This window comes from Pteropus alecto, unplaced genomic scaffold, assembly GCF_000325575.1.
Source record: "Pteropus alecto unplaced genomic scaffold, ASM32557v1 scaffold48, whole genome shotgun sequence".
Lineage (NCBI taxonomy): Eukaryota > Metazoa > Chordata > Mammalia > Chiroptera > Pteropodidae > Pteropus > Pteropus alecto.
In genome coordinates, this window is record NW_006442110.1 from 1,437,120 (window position 1) to 1,460,125 (window position 23,006).

The 23,006-nt window shown below is 53.3% G+C and overlaps 2 protein-coding genes, 1 non-coding gene and 1 pseudogene across 4 annotated transcripts in view; 2 read left to right on the top strand and 2 right to left on the bottom strand.

Moving 5' to 3' along the window:
• CHPF2 (chondroitin polymerizing factor 2) overlaps nt 1-5,014 on the bottom strand; it is a 7,568-nt gene extending 2,554 nt beyond the window's left edge. The window contains exons 1-5 of one of the 2 annotated variants that reach the window (XM_025039008.1): nt 4,829-5,014; nt 3,135-4,200; nt 2,135-2,699; nt 1,352-1,534; nt 1-802 (exon numbers count right to left, since the gene is read on the bottom strand). The exon at nt 1-802 is cut by the window's left edge and continues 1,042 nt beyond it. In XM_025039008.1, the coding sequence (XP_024894776.1) occupies nt 1-802; nt 1,352-1,534; nt 2,135-2,699; nt 3,135-3,397 (1,813 nt within the window). In that variant the 5' untranslated portion in view covers nt 3,398-4,200; nt 4,829-5,014. Of the gene's footprint in view, nt 803-1,351; nt 1,535-2,134; nt 2,700-3,134 lie in introns of both variants that reach the window. The other variant, XM_025039007.1, reaches the window with a different exon arrangement.
• Nucleotides 5,015-9,005: 3,991 nt separating this feature from the next.
• On the top strand, nt 9,006-22,906 carry ABCF2 (ATP binding cassette subfamily F member 2). The gene is made up of 15 exons (XM_006920614.3): nt 9,006-9,217; nt 9,875-10,076; nt 14,201-14,413; nt 14,881-15,063; nt 15,149-15,320; nt 16,444-16,539; nt 17,485-17,587; nt 18,891-18,986; nt 19,108-19,227; nt 19,316-19,405; nt 19,754-19,864; nt 20,465-20,527; nt 20,720-20,848; nt 21,431-21,634; nt 22,310-22,906. Exons 2-15 carry the CDS (start codon nt 9,917-9,919, stop codon nt 22,445-22,447), a joined length of 1,878 nt encoding a protein of 625 aa, XP_006920676.1. The 5' UTR covers nt 9,006-9,217; nt 9,875-9,916; the 3' UTR covers nt 22,448-22,906.
• On the top strand, nt 17,119-17,237 carry LOC112469944. The gene has a single exon (XR_003042790.1). It is a non-coding gene; the product is annotated as a 5S ribosomal RNA (ribosomal RNA).
• Nucleotides 18,188-18,306, bottom strand: LOC112469973 (annotated as a pseudogene).
• Nucleotides 22,907-23,006: the final 100 nt, after the last annotated feature.

The window sequence follows — 23,006 nt, forward strand, 5'->3', positions numbered from 1 at the left end:
TCAGGACTTCGGGCCCGGGCCGGGTCCACACGGTGGTCAGGAAGAACAGCGTGTCCACCGGGTGCTTCTTTGAGACCACGTCCATGAGCCGCACCTGGGAAGGGGCCTCCGCACGCACGGCGAGCCAGGCCAGCCTCGTCCCTGGGTACCGTTGTTCTAACTCGGCCGCTGCAGCCTTCACCCCGAGAAACGGGTCCAGGGCCCCTCGGCCACCTTCCCGTGGCCCGTAGACCAGCAACAGGGTGAGCAGCGCATGCTCTCGTGGCTCCAGAACGCCGGCGGCGAAGGCCTCGAGGAAAGCAGGGGCCGCCGCGGCTTCGGCCACCAGGAGCGGCAACACCAACTGCACGCGGGTGGCCTCGGTGACGTAGGGCATAGGCAGGATCTCCACCCGACTGAGCGGCCGCAGCAGGCTGACCCTGCGCGCCAGCGCCCGCCGGTGCCCGCGCTGCGTCACGGCCTCCAGCAGCAGGTCCAGGGTGTACTCCATGCCCCGCGCGGGGTCGAAGCGCCGGTAGCCGTTGAGGAGCCGCTGCTTCTGGAAGCGCAGGCGGGGCTGGTAGCGCCGATTCAGCTGCTCCAGAGCCGTCTCCACGGCGTCGCCCACATCCGCCCGGCTCGCCCCTTGCAGCGGGCACTTGGGGGCCCCATCTGCACAGGAGAAGATGTGCTGCTCTGTGAAGTAGTCCCAGCCCAGGACCTCGAAACGAGAGTGCGGAGTGAACGGGGCCGGGAGCCCCACGGGCCAGCTCAGCCCTGCCGCCCCCTCGGGGGTCAGCTCGGTCAGGTTCCGGATCTGAGCCTAGGGTGGGAGGGACACACAGTTAGCGCCCATCTAGGTGGTCAGGACCCAACCTTCCTGGCTCTGGGCCCTGTCCTGCCTCCACAGACACTTAGTGGGGTGCCCCCTGGCCAATCCGATAACCCCTGTCCGCCATGCTCTTTGCGAAAGGCGGTAGGCATGCGAATCCCACCTACCTTAAGTGCGGGAAATGCCTCGGCCGAGGTTACAGCTTCCCCAAAACGGGGCCTTTGTTCTCACTCTACTCCATCTCCGACAAGCCCACAATCACCGAGGCCTCTACGCCCCACCCTTGGGTTTTTAAGGACAGTACTAGAAGTTCAGGGACTTCTGGGTGGGAGGAGCTGGAAGCATTCTAAGCGCTGTGCAGCCGACCCTCAGTTCCCCTGCAAACCTTTTAACTGTATCCGAGTCAAGCCGGGAGCTTATCTTACTATTGACCTGCACCCCCAAGGGCCCCTTCTCCCTGGACTTTGAAACTTAGGTAGGGTCGGCCTCTTTCTACCCTGCCCAGCCCCCCACCCCACCCACGGCCTGGCCCCGGCTCACCTGCAGCTGCTCTATCTCGCTGTACGCCTGCTCCAGCTCCAGGGCGCTGAAGCGCTTGTGGAGCCGGTACATGAGGGTCCCCTCGGAGACGGGGTGCACGGCGAAGGCACTCAGGAAAGCTGCGCTCCCCTCCTTCTCGGGGTCTCTGTTTTTGGCCAGTTCAAATGAGCGATACTGCTGCCCCTAGAGGGACCGATCGGATCAATCACACCACAGTGGGGGCTGCTGTCCCCAGCCAGCCCTGACCAGAGTCCACATGCACCCGACTGCCTGCCTGTCGTTGCCGAGAAAGGGGGGAGGGAGCAGGAGCTCGTGCCAGTGTCCCCTTAACCTTGGCCTTACCCTTAGAACCCCACTGATTCTCAAGGGAATGAAAGCCATGGGCCAGCAAATAGTTCCCTCTTCTCCAGGCCCAAAGACGGGGCAGCTTTCGGAGGCGGCACCTCACTCCTCCTAGAGAGGCCATCTCTATGACCTTCCCAGAGTCCACAGCCATGCGTGGGGGGGACGGGCGGCGGGTAGGAGCAGGTGGGGGGAGGGGGAGGACTGGTGAATAGGGGTGCCTTTCTGTCTTGCTCGCAGGGTTCCTGACAAGATGCCACTTTGACAGTCTCCCGGGGTCTGAGACCGCCTGAGGTGAGCAGAGGGGTGCTCAGTGGCTGGGGAGGGTAAAACAGGCCCTGAGGAGCGGCTGGGAATGAGCCGGCAGCACTCAGCCTGGAGGCCAAACCCTCAGCCACACTAACGTGTCAGGGGCCGGGGCTGACTTGAGAGGGCTGTCACCTGGTGCTGCGAGACACAGCCGATACCCAGAGAGTCGATGAGGCAGCGGCCAAGCCACTCGTCAGGACGGGCACTGAGAATGTCTCCTCGGCAGCCATCGAGATGTGGCCGCAGTCGAAGCAGGAGACTCCGCGACAGCAGGTAGCCAAAGCCCCCATGGCAGTACCGGGCCTGCTCGCCGGCGCCAATGAACTCCTCGGCCCGGCCCAGGTACAGGTCTTGGTTGATGCTGAGGTGGCCGGCGAGCGCTGCCAGGCGCGGGGCCTGCACGTAAGTGTCATCCTGCATGATGAAGAACCAGTCGTAGTCGCCTCCGAAGTGTGTGTGAAGATGGCGCAGGGTCTCCGACATGAGCCAGGCTGGCCGCTCGTCCCCGTGAGATATCACCTGCATCCCCGCCGGCGTCCGGGCCCCTCGCTGCCCGGTGAAGTAGAGTAACCGAGGGAAGTGGTGGGCCACCGTGCGGTTCACAGCCACGGCCAGCGTGGACAGCGTGGCCCGGGAAGTGAGGACAGCCACCAGCAGCCGCTCACGAGAGCCCAGCTCTGTCTGGATGTACCGAGTTCTGTGGAGAGACCAGCACGCCAGGGGTCAACCCCTCGTGTTGAGGAGCCCAGCCTGTCCAGCGTACACACCCCGCTAGGGACGAGGGAGGCGGGGGTGAGAAAAGAGAAGGGAAAGACCCTCGCCACTACTAATTAGCTCCCACGGTGAGCGCCCAGAGTAGCCGACCCTGGCATTGATTCGGGGTGGGGTCTAAGGACGGATTAGATGCGTGAGATGCAATTCCCGCCCTATTCAAGAACATCCGACACTAACTGAACACCAGTGGGTGCGACTTTCCTGGGCTGAGAAGGAGGGGAACAGGCTGGACCAGGACGGGTAAGAAGGCAAAGAATTGCTCTGAGGAGCCTAACACAGATTACCAGCGAAGGCAGAGGCAGGGACTCAGAGCAGCCCTAAGCTGGGGCCTGGGGCCAGGCACACATGCGGCTCTCACCTGAGCACCTTCTTGTATGGCTTGTTGGGATCCCTGTAGTAGGGAACAATCCGGGGTTTGAAGTCCTCGTCACTTTGGTCGAGCTGAGTTCTTGAGTCTGGATTCTGCAGCCCTCCCGGTTCCCTCACAGCCTCTACACAGGGATGCTCTCCCTCACCCTGGATCCAGGACACGCGCAAGAGGCTCAGGCTGCATCCCAGAGACAGTCCTAGGATGAGGGGCAGTGCGGGTCGCAGCACAGCCAACAGGGAGCTCAGGCGCATGGTGGCAGGTCCTGCTGTGCCTCTGGGGCACAGCCTCAAGGACCGACCAGTGGGATGACGGGCACCAGGTCGGCAGGAGGCCTGCAGTTTCAACTCGGGAACCTGGGGTCAATGAGGTCGGCAACAGAGCACGGCGTGTTTGCTCCCTGGCCCAGCATCCCCAGGAAACTGGCCTGTCCCGTCTTCACGATCCTGCCTGCCACTGGGTCTTCAGTCGTCAAGGTGCCAGATCTACCCCAGTCCCAATGGTAATATACATCAGAACCAGTTTCACCCACTAATGGCTTATGGTCTGTCTTCCAGTCGAAAGGGAAGGAAACGAAACTCAATCCTGCCGAACCTAATCCAAACAGAAGGACCACGCAATTCTGTAGACTGGCTCTGAGTCAAGAGCCAGCCGCAACTGATACAGAGGTGGTCACGGGAAAAGCACACGCTCCATCAGAACAGGGGCCCCAGCTGGAGCCGGCCTCAGACGCCTTTCACAGGAGCTCCCGGCTCCAGGCTCCTTTCTCACTCGATTTACTGATGGGGCTGCTGACTGGCTGCCCAAGGCAGGCACAAGGGAAGGGACCAGGGCCTCTTTGCACTCCACTCCGAGTGTTAGGGAAACACAGGCGTGGAGTAACCCCTCCGCCGGTCAGGAGTGGTGGGGAGCCATCGGCATGGCTGCACCGAAGTTCTGCCCATCCAAATGAGGCGCCCAGAGCCTCTCAGAGGAGCACGATGGCTGATGGGACCACTTCCCCGCGCATTCTTCTCCTGATCCCAGCTGCCGAGAGGCTGGGGCTGGCCACCTCCCTCTGAGAGACAGGAGGCAAATGACAGTAAGTCTGGCTACGTAAGAGCGATTCGGTGTCTGGGTTTACCAGGGCCCCAGGTACTCAAACCAAACCAAACCGAACCGAGAGGGCGAGAGGCAGCTAGAGGAACGTGGGGGGGTCCTGGGAAGAAAAACGGAGGCGCGGCTGGCTGCGGATGCGCCAGGGCCGGCACCCCTGCTCTACCTCTCAGCGACCGAAGACCAATTCGAGTCCTGCAAAGAAGGCTCAAAGCGACTTTTAGCCGTCAGCCTCAAAGCAGAAATAAAACCGGCTGCGTCACGGAGCCGTCGAGGAGGGGCGGGGGGATGGAGGTCGCAGCTGGGGGAGGAGCGCAAAGACCCCGTGCTGAGGCTCTTCCGTGGGGCAACAGCCCTGCCTGCGCCAGCGGGCGAAGGACAACGAGGGGCACCGCGAGGCCCGCGGGGAGAGGCCCCTGCGGCTGGGCCAGGGGCGGACAGATAAAGGATGGACCGAAACGACCAGCGATGCGACCACTGCGGTCCCGGGGAGTAGGGGCGAGGGCGTGGGGGTGGGACCTGCTCCTGTCGCCAGGAGCGGCGCCCCTATCGCCCCTTGCAGAGGTGAAGGCGCGGTAGGGGGAACAGACCCTAGTGCTCCGGCGAGGCGCCGGCTCCGCCGCTGCAGCCGCTGCCACCTCACAGCCCGGCCCGCTTCTTCCTCTTCCGCTCGCTGTCAGTCTCCGTCTCTATGGTGACCGCATCCGGCCGCTCGCTCTGCCACCGCTCTCTCTATGGTCTCCCCGCCCCTTCTCTGCAATGCCAGCCTTTCGGAGGGTGACGTGGTTTGCCCCCGGCCAGCCACCCGACCCCCACGAACAAGCGTGCTTCCACAGACGCTAATCCGAGTGGACCCTATGGTGCCCCAAACCTTCGACCTCAACTCCCATGCACTGGAAAAAAATGCTCTCCCCCTCAATGATCATGCTTCTGCTCTCCCGATGGGCTTCAGAACCCCATCATCCACCCAGTTATTTCAGAACTAGTTGTTGTTTGCCTACTAAGTTCTAGGCCACCGTAATGAGTACATAGTAAGCAGGTGGTAGTCGAGGTGGGCATAGTCCTTGCCCTCAGGAAGCTGAGAATTGACAGCGACAGGCATTAAACTCACTGAAATCCCAAACTGTCATAAACGCTATTGCAGAGAAGTAGAGTCCAGTGGAAAATCACGACGGGGAGAATCGGACCGAGAAATTGGGACTGCTGAGATCCAAAGGTTCAGTAAGTTCTCCCAAAAGTTGAGAGCTCCAGGTAACAGCAGAGCGCAGAAGGCCCTGGACGAGGAAGAAGGAGAACTGGGACCTCCAGGCGGCTACATCCTGCTGAGGGAGCCGCCTGGCGGAACCATGCTGGGTTCCCAGCCAGGACGGCACATCCCTAGGGGGCAACTTGGGAGTGTATAGAGGCGATTTCGTTGTCACATGGTTGAGGGGAGGAGCCAAGGATGCTGGATGTCTTGCACACTGTAAGAGTATCACACAGGAAAGAACTGTCCCACCGGGCTTTCAAATGTCCTACTGAACATTCATGTAAGTGAGAAAAACGGTTGTAATCATTAGTCCTTGAGCCTGTGTTTTATATACATAAATGATGTAATTTTGCAGGTGGTAATAATACGTGTCGACTTTTCAAGGAACGTGTTTAGGAATTTACTAAGAGTTACCATTTTGGAAAACTGTAGCATGGGTAGCAATGTCACTCACGGTGTTCTGTCTGCATTTGCACTGTCACATTCAAGGTGATCCTACATATAGGTATAAGCATCTAATTATATTTTCTAGCACATTGAAATAACATCATTTTATTAGAAGGGATCGCCTTTCCTTTCTTGAAATCAATGTGTATAGTTAGGTTATATCATCTATGAACTTTATCTCAAAACAGTAAAGGGGGTATCATAAAAAATGTTTGCTATTAAAAGGGAGTGCCAGGCTGGTAGAGTTAAAAACTACCATTCTAGTAAGTTATAAGAACTCACCAGCACTGCTATCCATTACTGTGTTTTGGTCGTGTCGTTTAGACTACAATTTGATCCCTCCTCAGCACCGGACATATAAAAGGTGATGAATGAATGACTTGTTAGAAGACTCTGGGAAGAAGAGTTGGGACACTCTCACTTGGAGGTTGGAAGGTATAGGTTTCAGACCTACATTGTCCAATAGAAATATATAATGCAAGCCACAAATGTGAGCCATATATGTAATTTAAAATTTACTGGTATCCAAGTTAAAAAAAACCATGAAATTAATTTTAATAATATATTTTATGGTATTAGTAAATATATCCAAAATATTTCAATTGTAATCAATATAAAAACATTTAGATTTTTTTACGTTTCTTCCTCCCACCCCCACATCTTTGTAATCTGATGCGTATTTTACACTCACAGCACATCTCCATTCGGACTGGACTGGCCACGTTTCAAGTGCTCTATCGTCATATGGGGCCAGAGGCTACCACATTGAATAGCACGGTTCCACACCTTTCTCAGTGAATAAGTTTCTAGGTAATTCTGATCAGACATTGTCTTCCTTGGGTCTGTTTCTTCATATTTAAATGAAGAGTCTAGACCAAATGTTCTTGCTTCTAGCATTGACCTTCTGTTATTTTTCATGTTTAGCCAGTCCTTTTGTCTTCCTCTCTGCCTACATCTCTCTCTCCCTCCCATGTCCCCATCTCTTCTCCCCTCGTCCCCTGGTCTGTTTCTTGCAAGACATCTAAACCCTGGGTGGGAAAGGCAGGACTTCTTAAGTGGCCAACAAGTTTTCTTAGCCACTCTTGCTGTGCTGAGGTCAGACTGCTCAACAACTGATGATTCATGAGAAATCCTTGATGTGGTTGGTTGCTATGCAGGTGGCTTCAGAGAAGTAACTGGTTATAGTTTCTCTTGCCATCCCAAGCCATTTTACAAAGGTGGAGTTCTGGAACCAGAAAGTTCCGGCCTCAAATCCTGGCACTGTCTCCTACCAGCAGTGTTAGTTTATTAACTACTCTGTGCCTTTGTTTCCAACTGTAAGATAGGAATAATACCCATCTCAGGGATTGTTGGAGAGATGAGATGGGATTGCATAAATGAAAGAGCATAATGTTAGTTCTCTGTAACCTGCAACCTGCCTGTAACCACACACTTTAATAAGGTTGGGAGAGGGAGGCATATTGTAGACAGGTCTCCCAGGAGGCTAGGTGCTTGGAAGTGTGGTTTTTCATGATCCATACCATATATAACTCCTTCACTTCATAAGGAAAGGCTTTGCAGTCAACCATTGCCTATATTCTTTACCTAAAACAATGCTTTTGCCCAGAGCAGGTGCTTAATATTTGCTAAGTGTAGTAAAAAAAAATATCTAGTACGTACTTAGGTAAGGATTCTACTAGTGGCAGAGAAGGCAATAATTAGCCAATTAACAAGAATTAAATTCTAGTCTTTAACAATCATATGAGGTAAGTACTATCATCATTCCCATTTTACAGAAGTGTGTGTTTTGTCCAAGGTCACACACTAAACGTTAGCACTGGGGTCTGCATGCAGGCAGTCTGCCCCTAGAATTCATGCTTAGTTATGCTGTCAAGTGAGATCCCCACCTAGGAACTCCAGCAGCATGGAGGAGTCACTTTTAAGGCACTTATCACCTGAATGTCACAGTCTGTTTACCTTTTTACTGTTCCTTCTTAATGGTCAGCTCCCTGAGGTCACAGAATGGCTTGTCACCATTACCACTCCAGCATCTAGCTCTGAGACTGACATACAGTGGGCACTTAATTGGTGAAGGGTATTCTAAAAAAGGTATGTTCAAAGGCATGAAGGTGTGTTCAAATATTTCAAATTACAATTGAAATATTTTAGATATATTTAATAATACCATAAAATCTCTTATGTGGAGATATCTATTCTAAAAAAGGTATGTTCAAAGGCATGGATTACCTGAAATATAAGTAGTTTGATTCTACTGGAGCATCAAGTTTGAGAAAGAAAACTAGTTCTGTGGAGGGGGGAAGAATGCTTTTTTTAAAGTGTCATGAGGGCCACTTTTGGAGGATGTGCTCAGAGGGAGTAAGTTTCCTTTGCTTCTCTCCAGCTGTGTCACTCACTGATGATGAGACACCGCTGGTCAGGGGCCTGAACAAATAACAGATCATAAAGGGCATGCCTTGTATCTGGGACTACAAATGTTTACGATGTAGACGATGAGAAGTCTGTGAGAGATTTTAAACAGTGAGAATCAAAGGAAAAGTAAGGGGCAAGGTCTCATGACAAACTGATAATAAAGGTACACTCAAAAACAGTCTTGTTCTTTTACCTGTGGGCTCTTCTCAATAAACCTACATGGCTTTCATGGACACCTAACAATTCTGGATTGGGTAGGCTACGCGGCCAAGGTTTAGGAACCACGTTCCGCACCTCTAAAAGTTTGGTTACCACTGGCCCAGCCTCTAAAATCTCAATTTCGCGAAATGAGGAAGCCTTTCTTCCAGCCGCTTCACCTTTTCCTCCACCTCCCTCCTCTTGTCTGCCCATTGTCTCGACCCTTTCCCGCCTGATGCACGCCGGGAAGTGTAGTCGCTGGTCTCGCAGCCTGAGCCAGTGGCTCGGCCCCAAGAACTCGGTATCTCCACATAAGAGATTTTCGAGAGGCGGGGTGAAGCCGGGAAGGCCCAGCCGGCTTCCCCGAGCGGTAATCTGGGATTTGCAGTTTCCGGCGCCCGAAGCCGTCCTGCTGGCAGAAGGCTGTGGGACTCTAATGCTCCTCGCCTCGCGCGGCCTGATGACGTCACAGGGCCCGCGAGACCGCTGGGATACGCGGTAGTTCTCGGAGCGCAATCTTGCCTGGGCCGCCGCGACTCGAGGACAACATTTCCCAGAAGTCTGTGCGGCGCCGCGCCGGGCGCCGCGCGAGGCCGTGATTGGCTGCTGAGCCGGCCGCACGCGGGGGAGCCCAAAGAGCAGCTCTGTTGCGACAGAGGCCGAGCGGCGAGGCCCAGTGAGTTAAGGGAAGGGGCGCTGGGGGGAGGGCACCGGCCAGTGATGGGGAGGGAAGACGAGGCGAGGAGGAAGGAACGGGGCCGTGGTGGATGGAGGAGGCCTCCAGCGAGAAGAAAAGGCCGAGGCGGAGAAGCTGGCGGCTGGGGGCTGGGGTCTGTTCCAGGGGTGGCAAGTGAGGAGACCCTGAGAGAACTCACCAGGGGGAGGACAGCTGCGTCCCGGGAAGAAGCTGGACCCCACGGCTCGGTGGTGTGGAGGGGTGCCACAGGGAGGAGGCCCGGGGGGAGGCGGGAGCAGGAAGCCCGGCAAAGCGAGGCGGCGGGCTGGAGCGCTGAGCGCCAAGTTGTGGGGAAACCGGAGACGGGACCTGCGCCGAGGGGCAGAACCCGGTCCCTAACTGGCGGCCCTGAAAGGAGGAGCGATTCCAGAGTGAGGCGGGCCGTGGGGATTGGTGGACGGAGCCCGAGGGAAGAGGTGTTAAGATTAGAGGAGCAGCTAGAGAATTGGCTTGAGAGACCCGGACAAAGTTGGGAGCGACCAGCCAGGGGCGGAGGTGGGTCTCGGAGGCTGGGTGGGAAAATTCCCGAGAGAGGTGTAGCAGGGCCCAGGCACTCTTCCGTAAGTTTAGCGTTTGGGGGTGTTTGTCTTTCTTCAGGCTCCCTGAAAGAACAGTAACCTACGCCTGTGGTTCATCACCATGCCCTCTGACCTGGCCAAGAAGAAGGCAGCCAAAAAGAAGGAAGCTGCCAAAGCACGACAGCGGCCCAGAAAGGGACACGAAGAAAACGGAGATGCAGTTACAGAACCACAGGTGGCAGAGGAGAGAAATGATGAGGTCAATGGCCAGGAGACCACAGGTGAGTTGAGGGAGAGGTGGGTTCCTGGGATGGTCGCTACGACTTGATGGATTCCCCAGCCGGAGTCAGGATCCTGATCCTGGGGGCACTGGAGACAGTATCTGGTGCCATGAAACTTCATGAACTGAAACAGTAGAGTTAGATTTAGAGCTTGAAGCATCCTGTTATTGTTCAAGGAAACAGCACAGGTTCTCACATACCCAGTGGCAAGCAGGTACGGGAGTTGTGCTGCCTTGTCGCTCTGTCTGCTAGACCATGAGGGAGGTCAGTGTGCCAAGCTCTTTGCCACATTATACCCTTGTCCTCCTAGGAGAAGTGGCGATACCAATAAGAGAAACTTATCAACTGTTTTATGGGTTTTTCCTGGGGAAGAGATGCCTTTTCATTCATTATATTTTGGAAAATATTGAGTACTTCCCAAATGCTGGACACCGCTGCATACTAAGATACTGTAAATACAGCCTGCCCTCTGCTGACTTACAGTCTAGAAGAGGAAACCTGGCAGTATGTGGTAAAGATATTCTAGGCTCTTGGTAGTCTATTCCTAGCCTTCTTTCCTCCCCCTGAAAACGCCCTAAACAGGCCTTTTGCTCCATCCAGACTATTATTGTCCCTTCAATAGTCACCACTCTTATGTCCTTTTACACACTAAATTCTAATACCACAATTTCCGTGCTATTTACCTTTGACATTTTTATCAGGGCTCAGCTCAAGATAGCAAAACCTTTCACAGTCAAACCTGATCTTAACATTTCCATTTACTGTTACTCTCCGTCATGTTATAGTGTTACAATTTTACCTTTGTATCTTCTGTTTATCTAAATTGCTTGGTCTTTAAGTGCGGGGACATGTCTTGACATACCTTTTTGTATGACCAGCCTTGTAGATAGAAATACTAAGTAAATGTTTGAAGAGGAGAGGAGATTTACTAATGTGAATTATGACGGACAGGAATTCAGAAAAGGGGGAGTTAAAAACGGTTGTGAGGACAGAATCGGGTGGTAAGAATTGTCTGCAGAATAGGAATTATAGGAGAAAGCGGGTGCATTAAAGTCCAGCCATGGGGAAGTTTTATTCCTGGCCAGAGTGGCTGAGGGATGGGAAGTGGAGAATGATGAGAGTGAACGATCGGGCTAAGTCGTGATCTCTAATGTGGAGAGATGGGGTCCCCTCCTGGTCCTCAGGAACCATGTTTAAACAGTAGCTATCAGTAGGTACTTTCTGGATGAATTGGAAAGGTAGAAAACTGCATTCCATTTTGAGACTATTATCCACTGTTCCCATTACAAATTTCTTGTTCACCTGTCTCCCTAGGAAAACAGAATTCCTCATCTCAGTAGTATGAGAGCTAAGGTTTTCACCCGGCTTCCTCAGGGAGCTACTGCTCTGAAATATGAAATCTGTTCTCTTTCCAACTCTCAAAGCATTTCTTATTGCCAGGGACCAGGGTCATTTCTGCTTTCATAATTGATGGGTCATCTGCTCCCTCTCCCAAGACTGGGTCATCTCTTCTCCCTGGGTTTGGGATTACTTGATGCTGCAGGTCACCCTTCTCCAACCTTTACCAATTGTAATTGCCACATGGCCTTCCTTGGGTAGTAAAGTATGGAAAGATCAAGATAAATATCAAAGAAAGTGATCTCTCACCAGCAGTTCAGCCTTCTTTAGAATGTGAGACTTTTTAAGACAGGCACTGGAGTTAAGCTGGTCCCCTTATTTACAGAATGAGTAGAAGGGACAATATTCTCTCGGATGAGGTTTATTCCAATGAGAAAGGACAATATTCTCTCGGATGAAGTTTATTCCAAAATCCCTTTTCCATTTATTCAGTGCTATTCGCTTGTCTTTTGAGCCTATTTTCTGGGATGCTCGCTATGGGCTAGACAATGAGGTCTGTTTAAGACTCTTGCTTTTGAAGCTCAGGAGATGACTTAGGTCATAGATTCTTTAAACTGGAAGAGATGAAGAGAAAATGCTGTATAGCTTTCCCTTAATTTTGATCTTCCCCTTGCCTGAGCAGATGGAGATTTAAACTAGGGATCGGCAAACTTTTTCTGTAAAGATCCAGATAGTAAATATTTGTGGCTTTGCAGGCCGTACGAATGGTCTCCGTTGCAGCTGGCCAACTCTGCCATTGTCAGAGAAAAGAGCCACGGACAATGTGTGAATGATGAATGTGGCTGCGTTCCAATAAAACTTTTATTTACAAAAATAGGCAGTCGGCCAGATTTGGCCAGCCTTTTTCTTAAGCCACCCCCTCTCCTCATCTTTTTAACTGGTTACGTTTCAAATGGCAATGTATACACCTACATAATAGTCTTGATTTTGCCATTTGGCCGTAAACTCTAAAATATTTACTGTCAGTAGCTACCGATCAGTCGCAACTACTGATCTAAATCAAATTTCTCCCTACTCCATCACCTTCTCAACATCTAGAATAGAGATTGTACAAACCATGGCTGTGGGAAGTCTAGTAACAACTGCATTGAAAAGAGACTAAAACTTCCTTCCTTCAGTCAAAACCGAAAAATTTGGCCTCCATTCAAAAAGTATTCATCAAGAGTATGTATCTAACACACTGCTGGGGACTGAGGTAGATACGGAGTGACTGCCATCTGTCTGGTGGGGCAGTCTCCGCCCTCGGCGCTGGTCCCTTGCAGGCAGAGCAGGTGTAGCAGTAGGGCGGGTGGTGTCGCCAGCACTGGTAATCTCCTGACGGGATGGGTGTTTGGAGAGTGACCTAAGACTAACCACCACAACTCCTCTCGGAGTTGGTCTCCCCAAACCTGCCTGTCCAAGGAGGGCCCCGAGCTCTCTTCCCTCCTCTACCCTGTCTTCACCTTTCTGAGGACAAGCACACGGCTTTTCTCATTTCACGGGCTCTGCTCTAACATCATCAAGGGAACAAAGGCAGGGGCGACAAAGACTAAAAAAATTAGAAAATTCTCATAGTAGTGGAAACTTGTGCATCGTTTCTGACTCCTTTCTGAAAAGGTGAATAGATCACCTCTACTCTTCTGGAAGAAGCTGGCCAAGGCTTCCTCTGCTCCGAATTCTATCCCACTTCCAACAATACTTTGTGGGTAGTTTTTTCTATGGTAGTTTTTTCCCACTAATATAGTGAAATAGTTGAGGGTCATGGGTTTAGAGTCAGACGAACGCTGGTTCAAATTCTGACTCTGTCACTAGCCTTTTTGGCCTTGGCTATGTAATCTAATCTCTTATAAAATGGGGATTATTTTAAGTGTATATGTCAGAAGGGTTATGGGGGTTAAGTTAGTTGGAGAATGATGATACAGCAGAATCCCAGGCACAGAGTACACTCAACAAATATTATCCAGTTAATATTAGCCATCAATAGTAACACTTCTCCCAGCCTAACAATGTAGTCATGCCTCAGGAACCACAGAGGCAGAACAGCTGTGTGTCACGATCAGTTTGTGTCACGATCGGTTTGCATCTCTGAAGCCCTCCAGACTTGGGAACTCTGGTTTCCCAGCCTTGGCCCTGCCTGCATTGATCCCTCTGCATCTTCTCACTCCGGCTCCTTCTGGGCAACATAGCTTCCTGGAAGCACCGTCTGGAAGCTCTCTAGGCCGTGGAATAAGAGAATCGCACCTCTACAGTATCATCTTTGGGGCGGGGGTGGGGTGGGCATTAGGACTAATTATTTAACATATACTCACGGAGGATAATTTGGAGTTCTAGCCATTCTTCCATGCATTTGTATCATCTAAGATCAAGAGAAGTTAGAATAAGTTTGAAGTAAAAGGTTTCTAAGCAGATTATTAGGGCAGATCCGCATGCAGTGTACACTCTGTTTAAAACTTGTGAAACATCTGAGTCTGCTTAACTTGATCTTGAGCCCCCCAGTCCTTTAAGCCATGCCTTTCTGTGTCTGCTCAACATGATTTTGAGCACAGGTCCTTTAGGACATACATCCCTTTTCAATATTCAGCTCTTTGTATGATAATATTTGGTAATCTGAGTAAGAGCAGGAGCCACAAACCCTGGACCCTCGGGTTAACTACGCTCTGCAGGATATGCTCTGGGATATGCCTTTTTTGTGGGAGCCGAGTCTGTCTTACAGCCTTCTTCTCAAACTCTATCTTTACTCTCCTCAGAAGTGGATTTGCTGACCAAGGAGCTAGAGGACTTTGAGATGAAGAAAGCTGCTGCCCGAGCTGTCACAGGCGTCCTTGCCTCTCATCCCAACAGTACTGACGTCCACATTATCAACCTCTCCCTCACCTTTCACGGACAAGAACTGCTCAGTGACACCAAACTGGAATTAAACTCAGGCCGTCGTTATGGCCTCATTGGCTTAAATGGAATTGGTGAGACCTTTGGAAGGCGAGGTGGGAGGTATCTCTCCTTGGCTCATCTGTCACCCAGCAAGTGTTTACTTAGCGCCAGCTATGTACAAAGCAAGGAGTTTACAGTATGGGTGGGAGAACACATATGCCCAGGGAAAAGGAACTAGCAATACAGAGCAGTATGTGGTAAGTACCACAGGAGAAGTGACCGACAGTAGGTGCTACAGCAGGGGGGGGCGGGGGGCGGTGCGCGCAGCCTCTATAGACGAACAGGCTTCTCAGGCGGGGCGGGGCAGGAATGGGAGGAGAGGCGTTCTAAGGATGGGCGCGTGCGTAGGGGGTAATAGCAGGGCTCGAATGAAAGGAAGGAAGGTGCTCAAGACACTGGTGGGGTCGTGGTTTGGCCAGAGCGGAGGAACCGGTGTGGGGGAGGGACAGGCACAGCTGTGCCGCGAGTCCTCTTGCCATTCTCTGCCCGCCCCTCTCAGGAAAGTCCATGCTGCTCTCTGCTATTGGGAAGCGTGAGGTGCCCATCCCTGAGCACATCGACATCTACCATCTGACCCGGGAGATGCCCCCGAGTGACAAGACACCCTTGCAGTGTGTGATGGAAGTCGACACCGAGCGGGCCATGCTAGAGAGAGAGGCTGAGCGGCTGGCTCACGAGGACGGTAGGGCTCCAGACACAGGGGGTGGGGGTGGCCTTCCCCCCCAAGGAAAGGCCCAGGGAGCCTCACAGCTGTGCACTGCCCACAGCGGAGTGTGAGAAGCTCATGGAGCTCTACGAGCGTCTGGAGGAGCTGGATGCCGACAAGGCGGAGATGAGGGCCTCGCGGATCCTCCACGGCCTGGGTTTCACCCCTGCCATGCAGCGCAAGAAATTAAAAGACTTCAGCGGGGGCTGGAGGATGAGGGTCGCCCTCGCCAGGTGAGCGCCTCCCTCCCACACCCTTTGTAGTTCCCCATCTCTCAGAGTTGAACGCTCACTCCAGTGGAAGTGTTTCACGTGGGGTCAATGGTCAGTAGGTGCCAGACAGGACACAGACAGTACGACGTGGAGGTGGGTGGATGTGTGGGCTAAGGATTGAACTTCTGCCTGAAGTGGTCGTTATCGGGTTTCTGGCACAGAGTTTAGGAATCCGAGGGCCAGCCCAGGTGAAGGGGTGGGATAGGTCTGTTTCTCTCTTACCTCCTGATCCTCGTCGCCCTGCTTGTGCTTCAGTCCCAACGTTCGCTATGTAAAGAAGAAACGTTAGACAGCTATTACGATACCTGTTCTCCTCGCCCTCCTGTGACCTGGACCCAAGGCGAGTTTCTGTGACCATCATTCCTCCATCAGTCCCCCCAGAAGGTCCCCAGCTAAACGGGCGGTTCTGCCGCTAGGCGCCTGGGCGAGCCTGGACACCGCGTCAGCAGGGCTGCCGCGTGCACCTGTGAACATGGGCGCAGCGGTGCCACATGTTGGCAAGGTTAGCCGCCTCAGGACCACTTAGCCTTCAAAACTACAGACGTCCCAGCCTGTCCTTCAGACCCGTGCAGTCAGGATGCTGGAGTTTGGTGTCCAGAAGTCCCAGTTCTGAAAAGCTCTGCAGATGTGGGAACCAGAGCTGTCCCCTTGCTTCTGCTGTCTGGAGATTCCGTCTAAGAAAAAAACATTTGTCGGCCTCCTTGCCAGTCTGGCAGCCCTTCCAGACAGGCCTGTCCTGAATACTTTTCGCCATGCGGTTTATTTCCTCTGTATCCTCTCGTCTTCCTGGCTCGTCTTCACCAGCCTCCGCAAAAGACTTGTAGACTCATAGGACTCGGGATGCTGACAGTCGCGTCTCCAAGCTGCGTCCTCCCTCTGCTGCTCAGGCGTTTTCTGCCCTTTAACCTCCTCTTGAACTCTGGCTTCTCTCTTAGTTCTCCCCTTCCCTCTGCGGTGCAGAACCGAGGCTTGACTTCAGGACTCAGTCCAGGCCTGACCAGGATTGCAGGTGGCAGGCACGGCAGTCCCCTTCCGTGTAGCGCCCGTTAGACTGAGGTGGCTCTGTCTCCTTCCTGTCCTTCAGAGCCCTCTTCATTCGGCCCTTCATGCTGCTCCTGGACGAGCCCACCAACCACCTGGACCTCGATGCTTGTGTGTGGTTGGAAGAGGAACTGAAGACGTAAGGGGGTGGGGCTGGGGGTTGGGGGTGGGCAGGTCCTCAGGGGGGCGTCGAGCAGAGTCCAGAGGAAGTGGGCACCCAGAAACCACACTGGAATTAGAGCAGTGAGTGAACGAACTGAAGCAAGGCCAGGGCGAAGGCCTGGTCGACAGTGGTCAGCATCTTTAGGGCTGGCCTTCGTATGTGATTGTTTTTATTTTGTCTGAAATGCGTGGATTTTTTGTTTCTTTCAAAGACTGTCCTTCAGCTGTGTTTCTATACATCGTGTAAAAGGGAGCTCTCATTTAAGATTTAAGATCAGGATGCAGTGCCACAGGGAAGGTAGCTGAGTGATGGTCCTTTCGTGGCTAATAACCTGGAATATTGAACCAGCTCTGAAAGAAGGCTTTCAGCGGTCTCTGCCATGACGTGGTACCTTCTTTCAAAAAGAAGCGCGTGGCGATTTTGACCATGCCTGTTCCAGTTCTCCCCACCTGCGGTCTCGGATACATCTGTGGTGTGTTTGTGTACACACGCTCTTGTTTCTACCATCGCCATCACTGCCATCTCCACTCACTTGTGTTGAAAATTAGACTAGAAGTCTACGGCCACGCCACCCTGAACGTGCCCGATCCCGTCTGATCTCAGAAGCTAAGCAGGGCCGGGCCTGGTTAGTACTTGGATGGGAGACCACCTAGGAAGTCCAGGTGCTGTAGACATTACAAAAAAAAAATTAGAACAGAAGATGGAGGAAACTCGGACTGTCTCACCATACCTCAAAGTGTCCTTACAGGTAGATTGTGCACTGGAGGCTTAGGTGCTTGCCGAGAGCCGGGAATTGGCCAGTAAATCTAAAGGGTGCTCAGGTGTAAGGATGGGAAGTGAGGAAGGTTTTCTGGGTCTGCCTCTCAGCTCTCCTGTCTTCCGGTTTTGAGCACCTCCCTGACTGGTTCTTTGGCTTTGCAGTTTCAAGCGCATCCTGGTCCTCGTCTCCCATTCCCAGGACTTTCTGAACGGTGTCTGTACCAACATCATTCACATGCACAACAAGAAACTGAAGTATTATACGGTGAGTGGGCCTGGCTTCTCCACAAGAACCTCTGTGCTTACCAATCCCTGACGTTCTCCTTTAAAAGAAAACCAGACGTAGTAGCCCATTTCCACTTATTGCTATAAAAAGATGCGGACAAGGAATCCTGCAGCCTGTTTTATTTTAGTCCCAAAGTAATTGCTTTCAGGCCATAAGCCATGAATTGGCAGCTTATGCACACGGTGTGTGTTTGCCTTATGGCAAAGAAGTTGACCTTTCACAGTACCCAGGCTGGCCCTGCTGCCCTCTGCCCTCCTGAGTGACTACTCGACTCTGCTTCGTGGCTGGAGCATGTTAACCCCTCCCTCCACGAGGGAGGAAGTCAGGATGTCAACGGCCTGCTTTGTGCCATACCTTTTCATAATCTATAGTTCAAAAAATATATCAAATAAAAAATGAAAAATAGAAGTTCTCTTCATTCATATTTGTCACAGGAGTACTAATATTTCTTATATAGCCCTAAATTTCCAGAAATTTCCTTTGTACTCGCAAGCATCTTTAGGGAATTTCTTACATACGTGTCACAGTCGTAATCTCAATCATTATCTTCTGTGAGTTTTTAACTTTTTTTTTTTTTAATGTCTACAGCACTTGGTCTTCCTAGGTGGTCTCCTATCCAAGTGCTAACCAGGCCCGACCCTGCTTAGCTCCTGAGATCAGACGAGATCGGGCACGTTCAGGGTGGCGTGGCTGTAGACTTCTGCTGTGGGTTTTTAAAATTTAACATATATCTTGGACTGTTTTCCATATGAGTGTATATAAACAGTCTTATTTATTTTAGTGGGTCCGTGGTATGTCGATGTGTGGCCATTCTGTACCTTGTCAGACTCTCGATATTTAGGTTGAGTCCAGTATTTTGCAGATAGGAAACATGGTAGGCCAGTTGTGTAGGGTTTGCCAGGTCCTAAGTCTCACAGGTGTAATGTCTTCCCTCCTGGGTGCAGTTCTTGTCACCTGCATGGGGCTCCAGCCTCGAGGGGTGGGGAGTAGTAGGAGGTGCTCTTGGAAAGCTGTGAGCCCTGTGATGTCCGTGTGACAGTGGTTTTCAGCGCTGCTCCCAGTGCCGTGGCTGTCTTTATGGCTAACGCGAGGGTTGGCTTTGGAGCCCTGCTCTGTCTAAGCTAACAGGACACAGTTGGAAAGACCTCCGATTCCAGGTCGGATATGCTTTTTCCTCTTTCCAGTCTGATAGCCAGGGACCCGGTCGGGTGACATCCCGCATCCCCCTAAACCCAGGACTGAGGCTCAGGCTGCCTGCCTCACCGGGTTCATTTCCCTGCAGGGTAATTACGATCAGTATGTGAAGACGCGGCTGGAGCTGGAGGAGAACCAGATGAAGCGGTTTCACTGGGAGCAGGATCAGATCGCACACATGAAGGTGGGGCGGGTGATTGTGGAGCTGAGCTCACATTCTCCAAGAGTTGGATGGGGCTTTAGGGGAATTTGGGGTGCCGGAGGAGGTCAGGAGGAAGTGACGTCGTTTTTTCCGTCTCTTTCAGAACTACATTGCCAGGTTCGGTCATGGCAGTGCTAAGCTGGCCCGGCAGGCGCAGAGCAAGGAGAAGACGCTGCAGAAAATGATGGCATCGGGACTGACGGAGAGGGTCGTGAGCGACAAGGTGGGGTCCGACGGGGTGGAATCGGGTGGCCGAAAGCAAGGTGACTGAGAAAGGACCTGACTTGATAAACGCTCTTTCCTCTTCCCAGACGCTGTCGTTCTGCTTCCCGCCGTGTGGCAAGATCCCCCCGCCCGTCATCATGGTGCAGAACGTGAGCTTCAAGTACACGGAAGATGCGGTGAGTGCTCGCGTGGGGTCAGGAGGCCGGGGTTCACTTTACAAGGTGATGTCTGCTGGCTGGGTTTTCTGCGCTGAGCTCCCTACTGCACCATGAGCTGTGGGGGCTTTTCAGGCGTGGCAGGTGGGGCGCCTCACCTGGGGACTCAGCGGCCCCTCTTCGAGGAGCTGGAAGGAAGAGCGCTCGGCCGGGCTGGTGGGCGGGGGCAGTGGGCTGGAGTCTGCCCCCGGAGCCGCCTCCCTCCACAGCCCCGCGTCCTCCGGTGGTGACTAGGGACCCGGCAGGGTTGGTATGCCAGCCTGATGGATCAGTACCCTAGCCTCATGTCCACCTCTCACACACCCCCAGCCTTGCATCTACAACAACCTAGAGTTTGGTATTGATCTTGACACCCGAGTGGCTCTAGTGGGGCCCAACGGAGCGGGGAAGTCGACTCTCCTGAAGCTGCTGACTGGAGAGGTACGGCGTCCAATGGGGCGTGGGGCGTCCAATGGGGCGTGGGCCGTCCGAGGGAGAGGGAAGGGGTGCAGGGGCCACCACTCTTGGGGGAGCCTGAGTGCCCTGGCGGCGGGTGAGCCGTCTTCTGGGTGTGGGAGTGTTGTCGCCCAGTGCTGAGGCTTCGGGCTCTCTTCTCAGAGGAGGGATGGGGAGCCTGAGTGAGACTGGGAGAGAGCGTGCACGCGCAGTGTCTCAGCGATTTTCTGTTTCCAGTCAGAGCTTTTAGAACGTAGGAACATTGTGCGTTTAGAGATCTCTTTGTTTTAGAAAATGTATGTCGTGCTTACGTCCACGTCCTTTGTTACACCATATAGTGCTTTCTGTGGTGGACACTTGGCAACCACCGAATAGGTGTGCTGAGGACACCCGTCTCAGTACGTCTTCCTGAGTTCTTCTGCAGGACCAGGGCAGCAGTCTGCGAGGCGGTGGTGGAGGCTCTGTTTAGGAGTTATATCGCCTTGTTCGTTGTGAACATACGTTTTCCTGCCCTTCTGTGTCTGCTGCTGGTGGGGCTTCTTTTCCTGTGTGCTTATATTTTCATTTATTACTCTTTCTTTCTAGCTACTACCCACAGACGGGATGATCCGAAAACACTCTCACGTCAAGATAGGGCGCTACCATCAGGTACAGGCCCGGGTCGAGGTGTGGGAGTCCGTGGGGCTGTGTGGGACCCAGTCGCGGGACCTGGCTCCTACCTGCTTCTCGTGGACTCTCAAATGGGCCTGGGCGGAGTGTGGCGTTACTCGACAGGCCGCCCGCAGAGTTCCTTACGAAATGGGGCCCTGGCCGCACCTGGGCGGGCCCTTTTTCCCGCAGCATTTGCAAGAGCAGCTGGACCTGGACCTCTCGCCCTTGGAGTACATGATGAAGTGCTACCCGGAGATCAAGGAGAAGGAGGAAATGAGGAAGATCATTGGGCGCTACGGCCTCACTGGGAAGCAGCAGGTCAGTGGAGGGGTGCGTGCGAAGGATCCCCGAGAAGCGAGGGACTGGCTGGATGGTCAGGCCTCACCGTCCTGGCCACCCAGGTTTGAGAGCTCGCCCCCAAGTCTCCTTTGATTCTAGCCCCCGAGAGAGCCCGCTTCCTTTCCATTGCTCTGGGCTGTCACGTAGTAGAGCATTTAGGTCTTTTTGCGAGGGATTAGGTACAGCACACCAGTCTCCGACATGCCCTTGCCCCCAGACGTTGCACTTGAGGGCGAGGGAACTTAAACCTAGGAGGCAGGATTCTGGACCAAGATCCAGAGTGGGGGTGCACCGGGTCGCCCCGATGCCTTAGAGTTTATGTGCTGAGAGCGTGCAGGAGACTTGGCCTTGGTAATGGCAAGGGCTTCTGGTTCCCGCATGCATCTCTTTCAGGCCTGAGAGACCGATGGCTGTGTCACCGTCTTGCTCTGTGCTCTTGGGTCTTCCCGACCCCACTTTTTGTAAAATGGCACTAATATTAATGGAGGCGCCAGGGGAGCAGTGAGTCATGCTGTGTGGTGGGGTAACACCAAGTTATGTAAATGTCATGGTTGCACTCAGGTGAGCCCGATCCGGAACCTGTCTGATGGGCAGAAGTGCCGAGTGTGCCTGGCCTGGCTGGCCTGGCAGAACCCCCACATGCTCTTCTTGGACGAGCCCACCAACCACCTGGACATTGAGACCATCGATGCCCTGGCAGATGCCATCAATGAGTTCGAGGGCGGTATGATGCTGGTCAGCCATGACTTCAGACTCATCCAGCAGGTGCGGGCCCGGCCAGGCTGGGAGGCCTGGCGGGGGCATCCACAGGAGGCTGTGTGGAGCACAGCCATGGCATGTCACGGGCACCCAAAACACGTTTACTGGATTTGAGAAAAAGGGGCTCAGGACATGGATGGAGTGGTGAGGACCAGATCTTAGAAAGCCTTAACGGGGATGGATGCTTCACTCCTTCAGTAGCTGTTTGGGGGTGTCAGCCTACTTGGCCTTGGCGTTCAGAGTCGGGAGAGGACAGAGTGCTTTTACTGCCATCCCAAGATTTTTCGGCCTAGAAATGGTATTATACTAAGGAGGATTTTGGTTAGACGGGGTTACTGCCAGTCTTTGGTGGAAAGCTGCTGGCCATTTGTCTGCACCGTTAGGGAAGGGGAGGTGGAACTGAGAGAGAAGCCTCTGAACAGATCTCGGCCTCACTAGGAAACTGGGACTCGGGATGACACGGCAGGTCCCAGCCTGGGAGGCTCCAGACCCACTGGTTACAGTACCCTTGGGTTAAGCCATTCCAAAGAACACAGGGGTAGTGAAACCACCGTGAACCGGATAGGGGGCAGGTGAGGGCCGGGGAGGCTGTGGAGTCTTCATCCCGGAAGTCCCCGAGAACAGTCTGGGCAGGGATGGGAGAGCTGGCCAGGATCGCTAAATCCAGGCTTTGTTTTCTAGGTTGCGCAAGAAATCTGGGTCTGTGAGAAACAGACAATCACCAAGTGGCCTGGAGACATCCTGGCCTATAAGGAGCACCTCAAGTCCAAGCTGGTGGGCGAGGAGCCTCAGCTCACCAAGAGGACCCACAACGTGTGAGCCCCCGGGGCCGCACTCCTGCACTGCTGCAATACCGCGCCCCAGCCCCTCCCCTGCCCCCACCTGCCTTAGCTGCACTCTGTGATCCTATCTACAGCTGGACAGCACCTGTCCGCTTCCTGTCCTTCCAACGATTTTTGTCCATGTCTGGACTCAGCTGGCTGTTCCCACCAGCCCCTTGCTGGTTCCTGACCGTGAGTGATGCAGCCAGAGGCACTTGAGGGTTAGCCCAGGGGCGCACACCCTGGTTGGCCCGGAAAGGAGCTTCGGATCCTGGTTTCTGGGTTTTGGTGACGTTGGAGGAACACCCCCAGCCCACCGTCCCCATTCCTTTCTGCTTCTGGTTTGGAGCTCTGGATCAGGGCCTTAGTCCTGATCGGTTTTAAATAATTATTTAACTGTAACTTTTAGACCTGTGCGACGTCTACAAAGCGTCCAATAAAGAAAGAAGAAGCCATGGTCCCTCTCTTGCTTCGTGGGTCTCCGGGCCTCCGCCGCCCCGCCCTGCAGGGCCAACATTCATTCCGTCCGCAAGAGCGTGGGCGGGGTGGGCGGGAAC